Source organism: Talpa occidentalis, unplaced genomic scaffold, assembly GCF_014898055.3.
Source record: "Talpa occidentalis isolate TD23 unplaced genomic scaffold, MPIMG_talOcc4v2.1 talOcc4.7, whole genome shotgun sequence".
Taxonomy (NCBI): Eukaryota; Metazoa; Chordata; class Mammalia; order Eulipotyphla; family Talpidae; genus Talpa; species Talpa occidentalis.
In genome coordinates, this window is record NW_023605083.1 from 1334250 (window position 1) to 1349143 (window position 14894).

Below are 14894 nucleotides of genomic sequence, written 5' to 3' on the forward strand. Positions count from 1 at the left end.
GGGGTGACTGTCCGAGTGGAGGGCCCACTCCCAGCAGTGCTGAGGAGACTGGGCCGGACTCGAGCCGGGAAAGCAGATGAGGGGTCCCCGGGAGGGGGCAGGCATCTGCCCCAACAGCCCCTTACTGTGCGCTAGGTCCCGAGAGCCCACTGGGGCACAGCCCACCTTCTGCTGCCCGCGGTGGGCTCGGTGTCAGGGGCACTTGCGGCTCCACCCCCTCGGCCGCCCGGGAAGGGCTCTGTTTGCCGAGGGCAGTGGCCATGGCGGCCCGAGCCCCAGGCTCCAGCACCCGGACCAGAGCCTGCCCTGCAGGGCGACAGGACCGAGGCCCCAGGGACCCGCTGCCCCCGGTGAGGATCATGGCATGTCACAGAGGGCCGGGACGGGGCCTGCTGGGCCGGAGACTGTGGACCCCGGCTAAAGGGTCCAGTTAGACCTGGTCCCCCTGCTGGGTCCAGGGCCAGTACAGCCCGGCCTCCATGCACATGCCCACCACGCACGCCCACCACGCGGTCACGTGCCGTCACACCCCATCGCACGTGCTGTCCACACCCCGCTGCACACGCCATCCACACCTCCTGCACATGCTGCCTACACCCCCGCCGCACACACTGTCCACACCCGCTGCACACGCCGTCCACACAGTCACCACGGCAGCGAGCGCTTCAACGAGCACAGCCAGCAGCGTCTATGGCAGTGTCCCGGGCCAGTCTCGATGAACGAGACCCTCCCTCAGCATAGCCCTGCACGGACAGCTTTATGGAGCAGGCCTTTGCGGGGAGACTCGGGAGGGCCTCGGGAGGGGGCGGCTATGGAGACGCAGGAAAGCCGCCTGGGGCCGGGGCGCCGTCCTCTCTGCTGCCCCCAATCTCACCAAAGGGCCTCAGGTGGCCTGGGCGGGACCCCGGTCACGTAGGGAGGACCTGGGCAGGCAGGGCGGAGATGCCCGCTGGGAACATCTTCTTAAGGTCGGTCTCTGGGGGAGAGCCCTCAGCTTTGAAGCTGAGCAGCCTCTGGTTTTCATTCTCCCCGGGCAACGCCAGCGCTGGCCGGCCTGTGAGAGGGCCCCGGCCGTGAGGGGTGCGGACTCACCCCCTCCGACTTCTTGTCGGGGAAGACGCAGGTGGCCCCGCCGCCCGTGAAGTTGCAGTAGACTTTGAAGGAGTCCCCGGAGCAGCCTTGGTTGGGGTCGACCCAGTATTCACCTGCACCGCCGAGATGGGGGACCGGTTAGTGGGACTGCCCGGACACCCTGTCCAGCCGAGGGCATGCGAGGGAAGGGCCACCAGAGGGCAGCCAGGCCCAATGAAGCCTGGACGTCCATGCACGGGGTGGGGGGCAATGGCCAGAGCCACGGTGACCCCCCTCCCACAGGGGAGGCCTTCACGCTCCCCTGGGGAACCGGGAAGGCCGGTGGCTTCAACCCCGTAGGGGCAGCGCCCCTAACCGGGACGGCAGAGTCTGTGTCTCAGTGATGTCGAGCCAAGGCCTGCGCTTCTGGCCCCCCAACCCCAGCAGGGCGCTGGGCCCCAGCGGGCAGCGCCTCCCGGGCTTGCCTGAGGGCTCACCCTCTCTGCCCTCCCGGCTCGGGGCTGGGGCCTCACACCCTTCAAGATGGGGATCGGGCTCAGGGGAAAGCAGCTACTGGCCAGGTGGCAGCTGGGTCCAGACCAGACCCACCTCTGAGCAACCTCAAAGCCTTGACCTCACCCTGATCTGCCAGCACCACGTCACCTCCCACGCCAAAGCCCTCTCGGCTTAGAGGGGGAGAGGCCCGTGGCCCCTGTGCAGACCGAGCACGGAGGCCCAGTGAGGCTGGCCTACCTGCCCCCTCCCCTGTCCTGGGACTCCATTCTGGGCCCTGTCGCAGGGCCCCCACGCTGTCCCCTCCACCCGCCCTGGGCCCCAGGCCCCCACCGTCTGGGAAGTCGGGGTGGCAGAGCTGCAGGTCCTTGCAGGTGCGGGCGGGGTTCTGCTGGGTGCCCAGCGGCCGCTTCATCTGCTCGATCTCTAGCTTCAGGGAGTTGAGCGAGCCGAACACCTCCTCCATGCCGTCCGCGTAGTCCACGTAGCTCTCGCTCTCCGCCTCGTCCAGCAGCTGGCTGGCGTCAATGTTCCGCCGCGTCCGGGACGCCTGGATCGGCAGGGGCTGGATGACCTCGCCCGGGGGGCCCTGCAGAGAGGAGGCGGTGCGGAGGAGGGATGGGCGACAGGGCAGACGCAGCTCTGCAGCCCGGCCGAGTCTCCCGGGCCCAGCTTCCTGGGCTGGCGACGCCCGTCCACCCAGCACGGGTTCTTCTCTTTCCCGCCTCTGGGCCTTCCACGCTTGGCCACCGCCAGGCCCGGGGCACCAGCCTCAGGACCAGCTGTCGTGGTGCCCGCCCCGGCCCTCCCGCCTCCCAGCCTCTGGTGGGCCCGATGTCACCTCTCTGCACCTCTGCAGCCGAGCCCGGGGCTGCACACAGTGGGGCCGCGGCAAAGCCACGGACGTTGTGTCAGGAGGTGCCAGCCAAGGGCAGCACGGAGGGGAGGGGCTGGCCGCAAGGCGCCCCAGCTCCACCTGCACCGCAGGGCGAGCCCCCAGACACACACACTGCACACACACACGAGCACACGTGCAATACACCCCACACTGCAACAAGACACACGCATGTGAGTACACACATGCACACGTGTACACACAAACTCATGCACACACGAGTACACACAGACCACCCACCCCAGCTGTGCCTGCTCCCTGCCACAAACCGACCTTGCGGGCACAAGGTCAGCAGCCACAGGCGGGCAGGCTAACACCCCCCCCCCCCGCCCCCTCCGCCTCCCCGCACAGGCCCCGCCCCCCGAGACACCAGGCTGGGAAGGTCTGGACGCCACCTTCACAATCAGGCTTCCCAGGGCCCCCTGGCGCCAGCAGGACCCACCCTACTTGCCAGTCTTCAAGCCCACTTACCGGGGGACCGGGGGTCCTGGGTGGCCTGCCTCACCCTTGGGGCCGGTTGGACCCTGGGGACAAAGAACAGCCCTGGTCACGCGGCGCGAGGTGACCGAAACCCGCCGGGGCTAGAGTGTCCGGGCCTCTGTGCAGAGGCGGGGCGCACGGGCAGATGCCCCAAGACGGGACAGGAAGGCAGGGGCCAGGCAGGAGCAGAGACCCCAGAGCCGTGTCCCAGACGGCCCGGGCAGGGGCTGGGGGCAGCTGCCAGCGCAGGGGAGGAAGGGCCAGGGCGGGCGTCATCCCGGAGGCCACCCAGGCCACACCACTTACCGAGGAGCCCTTAGCACCTTTGGGGCCAGGAGGACCCTGTGGGGGCAGAGGGCAGAGCATCAGCCACGGGCGATCCCACCCGGCACCCCCTCTGACCCACACCCTCGGCCAGCCGCTCCCACAAGTCTCTCCGGGACCTCGGCGGCCGCAGACCCGGGAAGGGCGAGGGACTCAGGCTGGGGGGTCTTTGGTGTCGTGGGTCCCCTTCTCGCTAGGGCCAGCCTGACCTGGCTCGTGTGGAACCAGGGTTGGGAGCTGGGTGCCCCCCAAATGCCTGCTGTCAAATGTCAGTACCCAGAGAGGCGTCTCCCCGCCTCTCCTGCCCCCTCAGGAAACCAGGACCCGGGACCCCACTCTCAGCCCTGAGGCTGAGAACCCCGAGGCCCAGCTGGCAGCGAGTCCACCTGGAGGCGCTCGCCTTGACTCCGCCCGACTCTGCAGCCGCGGGCTGGGCCCAGGCCAGCTGCACCCCCCGCCGCCGGGACGCCCTGACCCAACTCCGCAGATACGCACCGGCAAGCCTGGGAAGCCCGGGGGGCCGATGGGGCCCGAGGGACCAGCGATGCCCTGCGGGGACAGAAAGCAGGGGTGGGTGGCAGCGTCCGACCACCTCACTCTCCTCCCTGTCCCTCCCCACGCCCCAGCTCTGCCGCCCCACCCCACACCCCCGCCGGGGATGCGCATGGAGACCCCCTTCCAGGGCCCGGACTTGGAACTAAGAGGCAAAGGCCTGGCGTGGCCCCTCTGGCCATTTTCCGCTGTTGGTGGGACCCGCAGAACAGCCCTGGGGCGAGTGCGCGGATGCCGCCGCGCGTCCGTCCTGCCGGCCTCGACACGGGCTGTGCACACGGGCCGCACTCGAGCCCCTGGGGTCTCGGCCAGCTGGGGGCACAGGCCCGCCTGCCCCCACCAGCGCCCGGGCCCGCTCAGAGTCAGGGAGTCCTGGTCCGTGCGGGCAGCTCTTGGGTGTGGGGTCTCCAGGGCCCCCGCCGGGAGGGGCCGAGCGGGGCCGACTCACGTACCTGCTCTCCCTTGGGGCCGGAGGAGCCCTGGGGGCCGGGGAGCCCGCGGTCGCCCTTTTCGCCCTGTTCGCCTGGGGGCCGATGAGTCCGATCAAGCCGGGGTGGCCCTGTGGGACAGGAAGTGCGCGGAGGCGCGTGTGGGTCCTCACGGCAGCCACCGGGCCACGGCGGGCAGCGCACCCACGCCCCGGCAGCAGCCAGACAGGACAGGCCCGAGCCACAGGCGGGAGGGCTCCCGAGGCCCGGCACGTCCCGCCCGGCCCCTGGCGCCCCGAGTACGGCTGGGCGTGAAGCCGGCGTGAGCAGGGCCCGAGCCACAGCTGAGGCACCCGAGGCCCATCTTACCTTTTCTCCTTTGGGGCCAGAATCTCCTTTGAGGCCAGGGAGCCCTGGGGGGCCCTGTGGGTGGCGGGGAGCAGGATCAGAGTTCTCACCCCCATATCTACCCTCCCTAGCCCCCAGGAGAAGCTTGGGGAGAACATTACTCACCAGGGGGCCGGGGGGCCCATCGGGGCCTGGAGATCCCGGGAGGCCTTGTTCACCCTGAAACATGGTCGACCCTCAGGGTGAGCCCCACTGCAGCCCGCCCCGGCCCCACACCCAGTCCCCCCCTCAGCTGCCCCCCAGGCCTCCCGGTCCACTCACCACGGGGCCGGGGATGCCTCTCAGGCCATCGGGGCCCGGCTTGCCAGGGGCCCCCTGGGGGCCGATGGGGCCAGTCTTCCCAGGAGGGCCTTCCAAGCCAGCTTCTCCCTGCGGGAGGACAGAGCGGGGTCCAGTCACCCTGGCCCAGGACCACTGCTCAGAAGCCCCAGATGCCCCCAGATATCTGGGGTCTGCCCAGAATGCTCCCACTGTCCTTAGGGAAACTGCCCACCAGTTCTCCATCCTGCTCACGGCCGCGGCCACTAGACTCCCAGGAGCCACGATTCCACCACCAGGCGGGTCACAGGCAGCACAGGCACATGGTGCAGGGGGCCCGGCCAGCCCCACCTGAGCGGGCAGAGGCGCCTGGCGCCGCCGGGCTCCCCCATCAACCCCGGGAGAACGCCCAGGTGCCAGCTGCTCCCCCAGTGTCCCTTCTCCTCTGTGCCCCTTCTCCCCACTCCCCAGGTGGGGCAGCCAAGGGGTGGCCAGGTCCAACACCAGGCCCTCAGGCCGGCGGACGGTGGCACTGAACCAGGGGCCCTGGTGCCCGAGGGCCAGGCCACGCTGCCTGCCTTCCGGGGACAGTGCCCAGGTCCAGGCTAGAGGCTGCCCTCCGCCTGCTGGCTTCCCTGTGCCCACCCTTCCCGCCCAGCGCTCACCACGCCGCTCTGCACTGGGAGAGCCACGCAGGCCAGGGCCCTACCTTGGCGCCTTTCTCCCCCTGTCTGCCTTCAGGGCCTGCGGGGCCGGGGGGACCCTGCGACAGACGAGAGAATAGGGTGAGTTGGTGCAGCTGGGGGAGATGGGTGGGCGGGGGGGGGCGCGGCCAGCGAGGCATCCCCGCCATTCTGGACCCCTGGAGATGCCCAAGGCCCCTTTCCTGGGCTGCCTACCAAGCAGCCCGCTTACTGGGGAGCAACAGAGCGCTGTCATTCCGTGCCAAGAACCCCCCGAGTCTGGCTGGCTGGCCAGAAGGGGGCCCAGGGGAAAGGATCTCTGGCCCGTGTTCTCCCCACGAGAGCCTTTCGACAGCCGCTCCCCCAAGTGGACCCGCAGGGCTGCCATGTGACATGTGACGACGCGGAGGATGGGCTTCAAACACGGAAGTGGCTGCGAGCCCGGGGGTCCCCCGTGAGGGAGGGGGCAGAGCAGGCGCCACAGAAAGGGCGTGAGGCTGAAGCCAGGCAGAAAGCCGGCAGGACAACTCACCCTTTTTCCTGGAGGCCCAGAGGGACCCGGCTCACCGGTCGGGCCCGGGGACCCCTGGAGTGGGAGAAAGAAGGGGGGCCGGTGTCAGGGCTGGCAGGTCGGCCCGTGGGCCTGTTTCCATCCATCCCCGCCAGCCCTGATGCGCCCCTGGTGGAGCTGGCGGGAAGGCCTCTGGGGAGGGCAGTGGCACCTGCCTAGGCCCCCACACTCGAGAACGCTTGCCCCAGGTGGAGGGAACGCCCTGCCAGTCTCCACAACCTGCCACTCGACACCGGCTCAGCCTGTGGCCTGCACGCCCCCAGGGGTGGACCCCGGGCCCGGAGGGCACATGCAGTCCAGGTGATGGGCCTGACAGCTCCCCGGGGGCCTGGCCAGAGCCGGTGCCCCCGAGCCGGCGTCCCTGAGCCTTCTCTGCTCACCAAAGCAGGGAAGCCGGCCACGCCTGGGCCAGAGCCCGCAGCCGGCAGCCTCTGCAGGGTTGGGGCAGGACAGGTCAGGCAGGGACGCGAGGACGCAAGGGTCATCCCCACAGGCAGTCCCACCCTGGCCCGGTCCACCCCAGAGTGCCCTCTTGACTTGAAGTAGCATGCCCTAATCCCAAGGTCAAGGGTAAGGCCAGGTCTGCTGCGAAGGGGCCTCCGGGGGAAGAGCCGAGGCAGCATGAGCTGGTCAGGCAGGAACACAGGGAACCCCATGGCCTGGGGGCCGCGGACACCCCGGGGCTCGGGGCACCCCTCCTCCCGGAGGAGCACTGGCTTCCAGCAGCCCCCAGGGAGCGCTCCCGCTCTGCTGTGTCAGGACCCCCAGAGGTCAGGGGACTCACCGTTTGCCCGGCTTCACCATCATCTCCTTTGTCACCAGGGGGACCATCTTGACCCTGTGGGGACAAAAGCGGGGTCCTTCTGCCACCGGATGGCACCCCAAGATGACAGGTGCCCAGTGTGTCCGTCCCCAGCCCCTTGCCAAAATCAAGACCCAGCCAGTGGGAGGCGCCCTCAAAGCCTTTCTCCATCTGATCTCAGCTCGGGGCTACCGGGACCCCACGGCACCCAGGGAGGATCCACACAAAGGACAGCGGAGCCAGACAGGCTGGCAGGGACAGGTGGGGCGAGGGCCTGGCACCTACCGCGGGGCCGGGTTCTCCGGGGGGCCGGGATCTCCAGGGAAACCGACCGGGCCCTGAAAGAAGAGGCACGCCTGAGCCTGCACACCCCGGCGCTGCCGCGCGGCTTCCTTCCACCTTCCAGAACGTTCTGACCACCCCATGCCACGGTGTGCCCTGCAGCCGGGGCGTCCTTCAGGCCGCACAGCCAGCCGGGGGCAGCGGCTGGGGCCAGCCCTGTCCTCTGCAGCTGGAGCTGAGGCCAGACCCGGAGCTTCTAGGAGGTGCTGCCCGGGAGCCTCTCCAGACCCCACCCCGCACACGGCCCCCTCAGGTGCCCCCCCACCCCCCGCGGCGCAGCCGTGCGCCCAGCATGACACCTCAGGCTACTCACGGGGCTGCCTTTGGGCCCGTCGTCTCCGGGAGGGCCTTTGGGTCCAGGGGGTCCAGCAGCACCCGAAGGTCCCGACTCGCCCTTCTCTCCCCTCTCTCCTTTGGGTCCCTGGAGGGCACAGGCTGCGTCCTCAGAGCCAGCCTCCGAGGCTGGCCCTCACATGCAGGGCGTGCTGCCCTCCTCAGGCGAGTGACTGGATGAGGGGCCTTCACCCAGCCGCCCGCTGTGGCCCTCGGGCAGGGAGCAGCCTCCTGGCCCCAAGTACCCGGGGCCTGTGGTGTGCCCACCAAGGCTGCTCTCCTGCTGACCAGCCCCCTGGACAGTGGCCTGGGCAGAGCCCACAACCCGACAGAGGAGCACCCTTCGGCCACGATGGGCACTCACACATCTGCACACACGCACACATCTGCGCGCACACACACACACCCCTGCCACGGCCCTTCCTCGAGTGACATGGGCACAGGGTCCTGACTCCCATTTCCAGGGAGGGAGAGCGAGGCCGAGCGGGGGCCTCCAGCCCAGCATCCTCACTTGCACAGCCCCCACGCCGCACTCACCGGGGGGCCCCCTTCTCCGGGAAGGCCAGGGTCTCCAGCTTCGCCAGGCTCTCCCTGAGGAGGAGACAGGTGGTCACGTCAGGGGACACGTGGCCGCGCCAGCACTAGTGCATCCTCCTTGACCTCAGGCCCGGGTATGGAGCCACCGCCTCTGACCACTCAGGGCAGCAATGGACACATGAGGTGTTTGGTGTCCCTGGGGGCTCCAGGCGAGGCTGGTGGGGGGCATGGGGAGGCAATGCAGGGGGAGAGCGCCCTGGCGGGTGGTGGGGATGGGGGCTGGGGCAGCCCCTGGGTGTTAGGGACAGGGGCTGGGGCAGGTCACGCGGGGCCAGCGAGGGGGGACCCTGCAGCACCCCAGTGCCTGCCCTTGGCTGAGTGTTTTCATTTTCATGCCGTGAAACATGAACAGTGACAGAAGATTTCTTTCAAGTTAGTGGACTGACGTTATAAAGAAAGTTCCAGAAACGGCGTGTGGGGGATGCTAGTGAGGGGTGCACACCCCAGTCCCTCCTTTCATCCTGAGGCACCAGGGTGCATCACAGGGGTGCAGGCGGCAGGGGTCAGGGCACCCCCGCAGGGTCTCCCCTCAGTGCACACCCAGACGGCAGCCCCGCCCCACCCCACAGGCTCCATGGACGCAGCTGGACAGATGGACACCCTGGGGCCCCTCGCACGCACCCTCGCCCTGGAGCACAGGGGCCTCACCTTCTCTCCCACAGCACCAGGATTGCCTATGCCACCGGGGGGCCTTGAGGCCCGTCAGCACCTGGAGAGCCCGAGGGTCCTCGGGGGCCAGGGGGGCCGGGGGGGCCCTACAAGATGGAGAGCATGAGCACAGAGCAGCAGCTACCACCGCCAGCCCGGCTCCCCGGGCACACTTACCATCTGGCCCACGTCCCCCGTCTCCCCCTTCTCGCCTGGGGGGCCCGGCAGGCCCTGTGGGGAGGGAAGCGGAGAAGATCATGGGTACACGCTGCCCACCGTCTCCGCCCATGCCCCGGCAGGGCACCCAGGGCTGGCACCGCTGCCTGGGCACACGAGGGCGAGGCCACCCCCCACGCACCCAGACTCAGCCCATGGGGTGACCAGGCTTGCGCAGAGGAGGGCAGTGCCCCTGCGTCCCCCACATGGGCCGGGCAGCCAGCATCTGGTGAGGCCCCGGAAGGGACGTCATGCTTCCCACAGCGACGAGGGAAAGGAGGGCATGTCACAGAGTCGGGGTGTGGGAGGAGGAGGGGAGCTGGTCGCACCCCGCAGGGCGGTGTGATCCCGACTTTGCAAAAAATAACATGGCACATGGGCGTGAAGGCGGGGTGTGGAAATGCACAGCTGAGGCGGGCGCTGGGGGGCACGGAGGGCCCCTCTGATTTGTTTTCTCCTGAGTAATCAGGTTTCCCCAGCATTTCTGACAAGCGGGGGTCTGCACCACCGGTCAGGGTGATGTGCAGCGAGGCCAGGCTGGGGGGTCCCCTGGAGGCCCTGGGGCCTGGCCTTCACGCCTCCGTCTCAGAAAGGCGGGAGGGAGGGGAGACGTGGGGAGCACAGGAGGCTCACCCCATCGATGCCACCCACCCGCCCATCCTTACCTGCAGCCCCACAGGCCCAGGGGGCCCAGGGAAGCCTCTGGAGCCTTCATCCCCTTTCTGCCCAAAAAGGCCCTGCTGGCCCCGAGGGCCCGGCTCCCCGTCCGCTCCCTGCAGGAGACATGAGGTGGGTGCGGGCCCCTGACTGGAACCCCCAGAGGAACCCCCCAGCTCGGGGACCAGGCCTCGCTGAGGGCCGTGAACCGCAGGTACTCACAGAGGGGCCGGGCTGTCCAATGGGGCCCTGCGGCCCTGTGGGCCCGGGCGGACCCTGTGGGAGACACAAACGCCGCGTCCCGAGTCACAGTGAGGCCAGCGGGGCAGACACGCACGCGCCCCCTCTGCCCTCGTGTGCCTCCACGGACCCTGCGCCCTGGCATCCTGTGGGTGCACTGCAGGCTGGGTCACTGGCCCCCGGCATCCTCCTAGCCCCCCAAAACCTTGACGCGGGCCGAGGGGCCCTACTGGTAAAACAGGCTCAAGGTCAGGTAGTTGGTCCTGGCTGGGCTCCCACAGGGGGACAGCATGGGGGGTGGGAGGGCACGGGAGTACGGGGGGCAGACGGGAGGAACGTGGGACCCGGAGCCCCAGGAGGGCCTGATGTGCAGAGACGGGGGACAGGGCGCTCGCGAGAGCAGGTGTGTCTTTAAGAGAGGGAAACTCTGGCTGAGCCGCGCCTGTCACCGTCTGCCTTCTGCGCCGGAAGCCTGGTGTCTGCGGACCAGGCCTCGGGGACCAGAGTGCCTGCCTGACTGGACATACCTGTGACGGCGCCTGCCCACGTGTGACCACCACGGAGCCACATGTGGGCAGACACACACACACACACACACACACACACACACACACGGTCACACGCACACAGGAGGGAGAGCCCGAGGTCCCGTGACTCCTGGGACGGCCCGTGGCAGTGCCCCCGCCCTCCCCCGCCACCCCGCTCACCTGTTCGCCTTTGTCCCCTTTGCTGCCCTTCTGTCCAGGCTCCCCGATCTCTCCCTGCGGAAGGTGGGGGCCATCAGTCCCGCCCCGGCCAGCCCTCCAAGAAGGCCATCCCATCTGCCGCCGGGTGCCGCCGACACCGGCCTACGAGACAGCCCGTGACGCGAGACGGGCCTCGGCACCGATCACGTGGTAAGGACCACAGTGGAAATGTCACGTGACAGACTGGACGCCCTGACGCCAGAGCGACAGCCCAGCCCTGTGCTCTGAGGCCGGGGGTCGGGCTCCGCAGGCCACGAGGTGACAGTCACCAGGTGACAGTGGGACGTGTCGCACGATCACCGCGAGAGCTCGTGAGGCGCGGCTGCGCCATCTCCCTTGCTGAAGTCCCGGGCGGCAGCTGGAGTCAGTGCCCCTCTGGGGGAAGGGCACCCAAGCGCGAGGCCACGCGCAAAGCCTCTTAGGGCAACTCGGGGAGCAGCACCAGAGCCTCACGGGCAGGCGCAGTGTCCCGAGCAGGCGGGGATGCTCAGCCAGCGGCTGGGACCCCACAGCCAGGCGCAGGTGGGCAGGGCTGCTGTCCCTGCTGTCCCACCTGCCCACCTGCCAGCCGCGCTCCGCCCTCTCACCTTGTCTCCGTCTTCTCCAGGGGGACCCACGGGGCCGGCTGGACCCGGGAGCCCCACGGGTCCCTGCAGGCCATCACGGCCAGCTGGGCCCTGGGGGCCCTTCTCGCCCTGCAGGAGAGAGAGGACCAGGTCAAACCGCTGCCTGTGGGAGCAGCCACGTCAAGGGGCCGGGGGAGGCGGGAAGGACCTGAGGGGCGGGAACCGAGGAGGGGAGCGAGCGGGTGGGCAGGAGGAGGTGCGTCCCTCTCCTGTGGCCGTCCACCGTGGCACCCCAAGTCTGGCCCAGATCAAGTCCACAGCCACGTCTCCAGGGCCCCTGACCCGCCCGCACACGTGGAACATGGCAGAGGGACAGGCTGGCCTTGCTGCCACTCCCTGGCCAGCAGAGGGGCAGGGCCAGCTGGGCAGACACGGGACCCAGCGCCTCCAGCCGTACTCACAGGTGCTCCTTTCTCCCCGGCCGGCCCTGGGGGTCCCTGGGGTCCGGGTCTCCCTGGAATTCCGATGGGCCCAGCGGCACCAGCCGGGCCTCTCTCCCCCGGAGAGCCCTGGGCGGGGCGAGAAAAGGTCAGAGGCTGGGATGTGGCTCCCCAGGGCCTTCCTCAGCAGAAGCGATGGGTCTGGCCTCTGGGGGCCGTGTCGGGTCCTCTAGATTTCCCACTCCCGTAATCCCAAGCACACCTCCGTGCCCCCGAGCACCCGGAGGAAGCCTCTCAGGGGCTCGTCTGGGCAGCCTCCTGAGGCCTCGCCCTTGCCCCTGGGGTGCCCTGCCCAGAGAGCGCTGTCCTCTGCGGGCTCGTGGCCTGCCCTGCCCTGCCCTGCCCTGCGGGCGACACGCGCCAGCCTCCTGCGGCTCCCGGCCCCAGTGCCGAGGCTTCAGGCCTCTCTCGGCCGGAATGTTCCCATCGGGAGGGGTCACTTCATTTAGTGGACAGCAGGTGAGACCCACAGGCCACCCCACAGGGGACAGCCACCACCATGCAGCCCATGGGCCCGGGCGGCCTGGATGTAAGTTTGAGCTCGGAGTGGCAGGGCCCAGTGCTCCCAGCACAGACCGCCCCCCAACCCCACATCCCTCACAGGCCTGCCCTGTTACCAGTGGGTGGCCAGTGGGACCCGCTGCCCACACCCCTCACACGGCCACCTCCACCACAACCTCCACACACCCACGGGCCCTAGGAGGGCTCTGGGGGCGATGGGACTAGGGTCCCCGGGGCCTGCACCACTCACCGCGGGGCCTGGTGGGCCAGGGGGGCCCTCGCTGCCCTTCAGTCCAAGTGCTCCCTGCAAGGCAACAAGAATGCAGTGAGGGGCAGCGTGAGGGGGCACTGGGCCTTGCTGGGCCTTGCCCGGGCCTCCCCGCTGGCCCCACTCACCACTGGGCCCGGGAGCCCGCGATCCCCAGGGAAGCCGCGTAGCCCGGGAGGACCGTCTTTCCCCGGGATGCCGGCGGGGCCTGGGTCACCCTGAAATCAGAACCAGCTCAGGCTGTCTGGGTCCAGCACCAGACCCAGGGAGCTCCTCAGCGAGGCCCGAGCAGGGGCTGGGGCGCCGGCGGGAGCATCTGGGTGTCTGGGGTGTCGGCTGGGGTGGGCTGGGTGTCTGGGCCTCAGCCACACACGCGTGTTACCACCTGGCGAGGCAGGGGGCCCCACGGGTGCCCTTTGTGGCGTTTGCCTCTATCAGGCTGCTCTCGTGCGTGGCCCTTCAAAGGCTGAGAGCCTGTGTTTCTCGCCTACGGCGGAACGAGATTCCGTGGGAATTCCCACCAGTCCCAGCCCCCGCCTGGTGAGCCAGGCCTCCCACAAACAAAGGGGCGCAGCCAGGGGGGGGGCGGGGCCGCTCCAAGAGGCGCCTTCTGCTCAGTCCATGTGGACGGGTGCAACATCTATTTCCTGGGCAGCTGGGGTCAGCAGGTCACAGCCCCAAGCAGAAAGTCAAGGGCGGTTTGACCCCGCCCCCATTGACCCCCCAGCAGGTCAGCTTAGGTCCCCCTCACACTGGGCGAAAGTGGGGTGAGGCGTGCGGCTGGGGAGCGGGTGGGCCCTGGGCCCGCCATCAGAAGGCCAAAGGAGCACAGCCCCTGCCGGCATGACCCCTAGGAAGCCGACCCGCCTGGAGGCTGGCCACTCACCTTCGTCCCTTCCTTTCCAGCAGCGCCCGGGAGCCCCTGCTCACCGGGGGGCCCCGGAGGCCCTGGGTGGCCACGCTCGCCCATTGGGCCAGTTTCCCCCGTGGGGCCCTACGGGAAAATCAGTGTCACTCGGGAGCCAGTGACCCTGGCCTCCACCTAGGGACAGCCCTGGCCACAGGCAGAGGCCCTCGCTTGCCCCCCAAACCTCCACGCTCCTCTGTGAGTCCTCTCCTTTTGGAAACATCCAGAAAGCACAAGATTGGAGTGAGCTGGGTGTGGCCACTGCTCAGTCCCTGCCTGCCCAGTGCTTCCCCTGTGGCGAGCGGATGGATGTGATGGGGGACGCAAGGGCCGGGCCCGCGGCACAGAGCCGGGCGGACAGAGGCCACGTTTCCAGACCCCACGGCAGCTTAGGGTCGGCACCACGTCAGGGCCAGGTTTCCCATGACACGGCCATCACCGGGGCCACCCTGGTCTGGCCCTCGTGAGCCCAGGCGGTCTCTCCTTTTTCCCGAATGAAGGAAACTCCCAAATGTCCATGAGCTTCGTGTGACCTTGGGCACCATGGTGGTGCCCACACCCTCAGATCCTAGGGATCTGCCCTTCCAGGCTCCTCTCTGCCATGTGGGTGGTGGCACAGGTGCCGTGAGCAGGGGCTGTCTCACCTGAGGGCCGACCACGCCGGGGGGCCCTGGAGGGCCGGTCTTGCCTTGAAAGCCCTGTGAAGAGAGAGTGGCCTGTGAGAGCCAGGCAGTCCTGGGCCAGGCCCCCGAGCGCGGACGCTCCAGCTCCGACCCGGGGCCCTCTCCCTCTGCACTAATGTCAGGAGGGTGAGGGAGCTGGGCAGTGAGTTCCAGAGGCCACTGGCCAGTGCGGGGTCCGTGCTGAGAGACAGATTTCAAAACCGTTCCTCTCTGCAGTCGCCGAGCGCTTGCTGAGCCGCGGACATTGCGCAGGAGCCACTGGGCTGTTCCCAGAGCCACTAGGCGCAGGGCCCGGCTGAGGCAGATGGTGTGGAAGGCAGGTCCCAGCGTCCACCCCACCAGGACAGCTGCCCGCTGCTTCAGGACAGCAGCTCCCAGGGGTCCGGGCGGGGTGCCCTGGCTGCCGGGGTCACACCGGAGCAGCCCCTGGCACTGAGCCAGTTGGCCTCGCTGTTTCACAGAACTGCTCGCCCTTCTGAGCACGTGACCAGGGCTTGGTGCAGGCACAATCTGCAGGCCACGGCCGCCGGGTGATGTCCCTCCAGGGTGTTGGGGGACTCGAGTCTGGGGAGCGTGAGGTTGCTCCGAGGCCACGGCGGTGCGGGGAAGAGCACGCAGACCTGCCTGCAGGGCTGATGGGCGGGCGGCGCTGATGGGCCGGCGGCATCCTCTCAGCCCAGCTGGGTCACACACAGCGTGACCACA

At 69.1% G+C, this 14894-nt stretch overlaps 1 protein-coding gene across 1 annotated transcript in view; it reads right to left on the reverse strand.

Moving 5' to 3' along the window:
- COL5A1 (collagen type V alpha 1 chain) overlaps nucleotides 1–14894 on the reverse strand; it is an 80491-nt gene that overhangs the window by 7073 nt on the left and 58524 nt on the right. The window contains 28 exon segments of the mRNA XM_037494723.2: nucleotides 1093–1205; nucleotides 1918–2173; nucleotides 2947–3003; nucleotides 3266–3301; nucleotides 3779–3832; nucleotides 4288–4367; nucleotides 4370–4394; nucleotides 4633–4686; nucleotides 4777–4830; nucleotides 4933–5040; nucleotides 5639–5692; nucleotides 6145–6198; nucleotides 6968–7021; nucleotides 7267–7323; nucleotides 7641–7748; nucleotides 8198–8251; nucleotides 8906–8949; nucleotides 8952–9012; nucleotides 9083–9136; nucleotides 9787–9894; nucleotides 10001–10054; nucleotides 10726–10779; nucleotides 11352–11459; nucleotides 11792–11899; nucleotides 12582–12635; nucleotides 12728–12817; nucleotides 13486–13593; nucleotides 14151–14204. Of these exon segments, the coding sequence (XP_037350620.1) occupies nucleotides 1093–1205; nucleotides 1918–2173; nucleotides 2947–3003; nucleotides 3266–3301; nucleotides 3779–3832; nucleotides 4288–4367; nucleotides 4370–4394; nucleotides 4633–4686; nucleotides 4777–4830; nucleotides 4933–5040; nucleotides 5639–5692; nucleotides 6145–6198; nucleotides 6968–7021; nucleotides 7267–7323; nucleotides 7641–7748; nucleotides 8198–8251; nucleotides 8906–8949; nucleotides 8952–9012; nucleotides 9083–9136; nucleotides 9787–9894; nucleotides 10001–10054; nucleotides 10726–10779; nucleotides 11352–11459; nucleotides 11792–11899; nucleotides 12582–12635; nucleotides 12728–12817; nucleotides 13486–13593; nucleotides 14151–14204 (2115 nt within the window).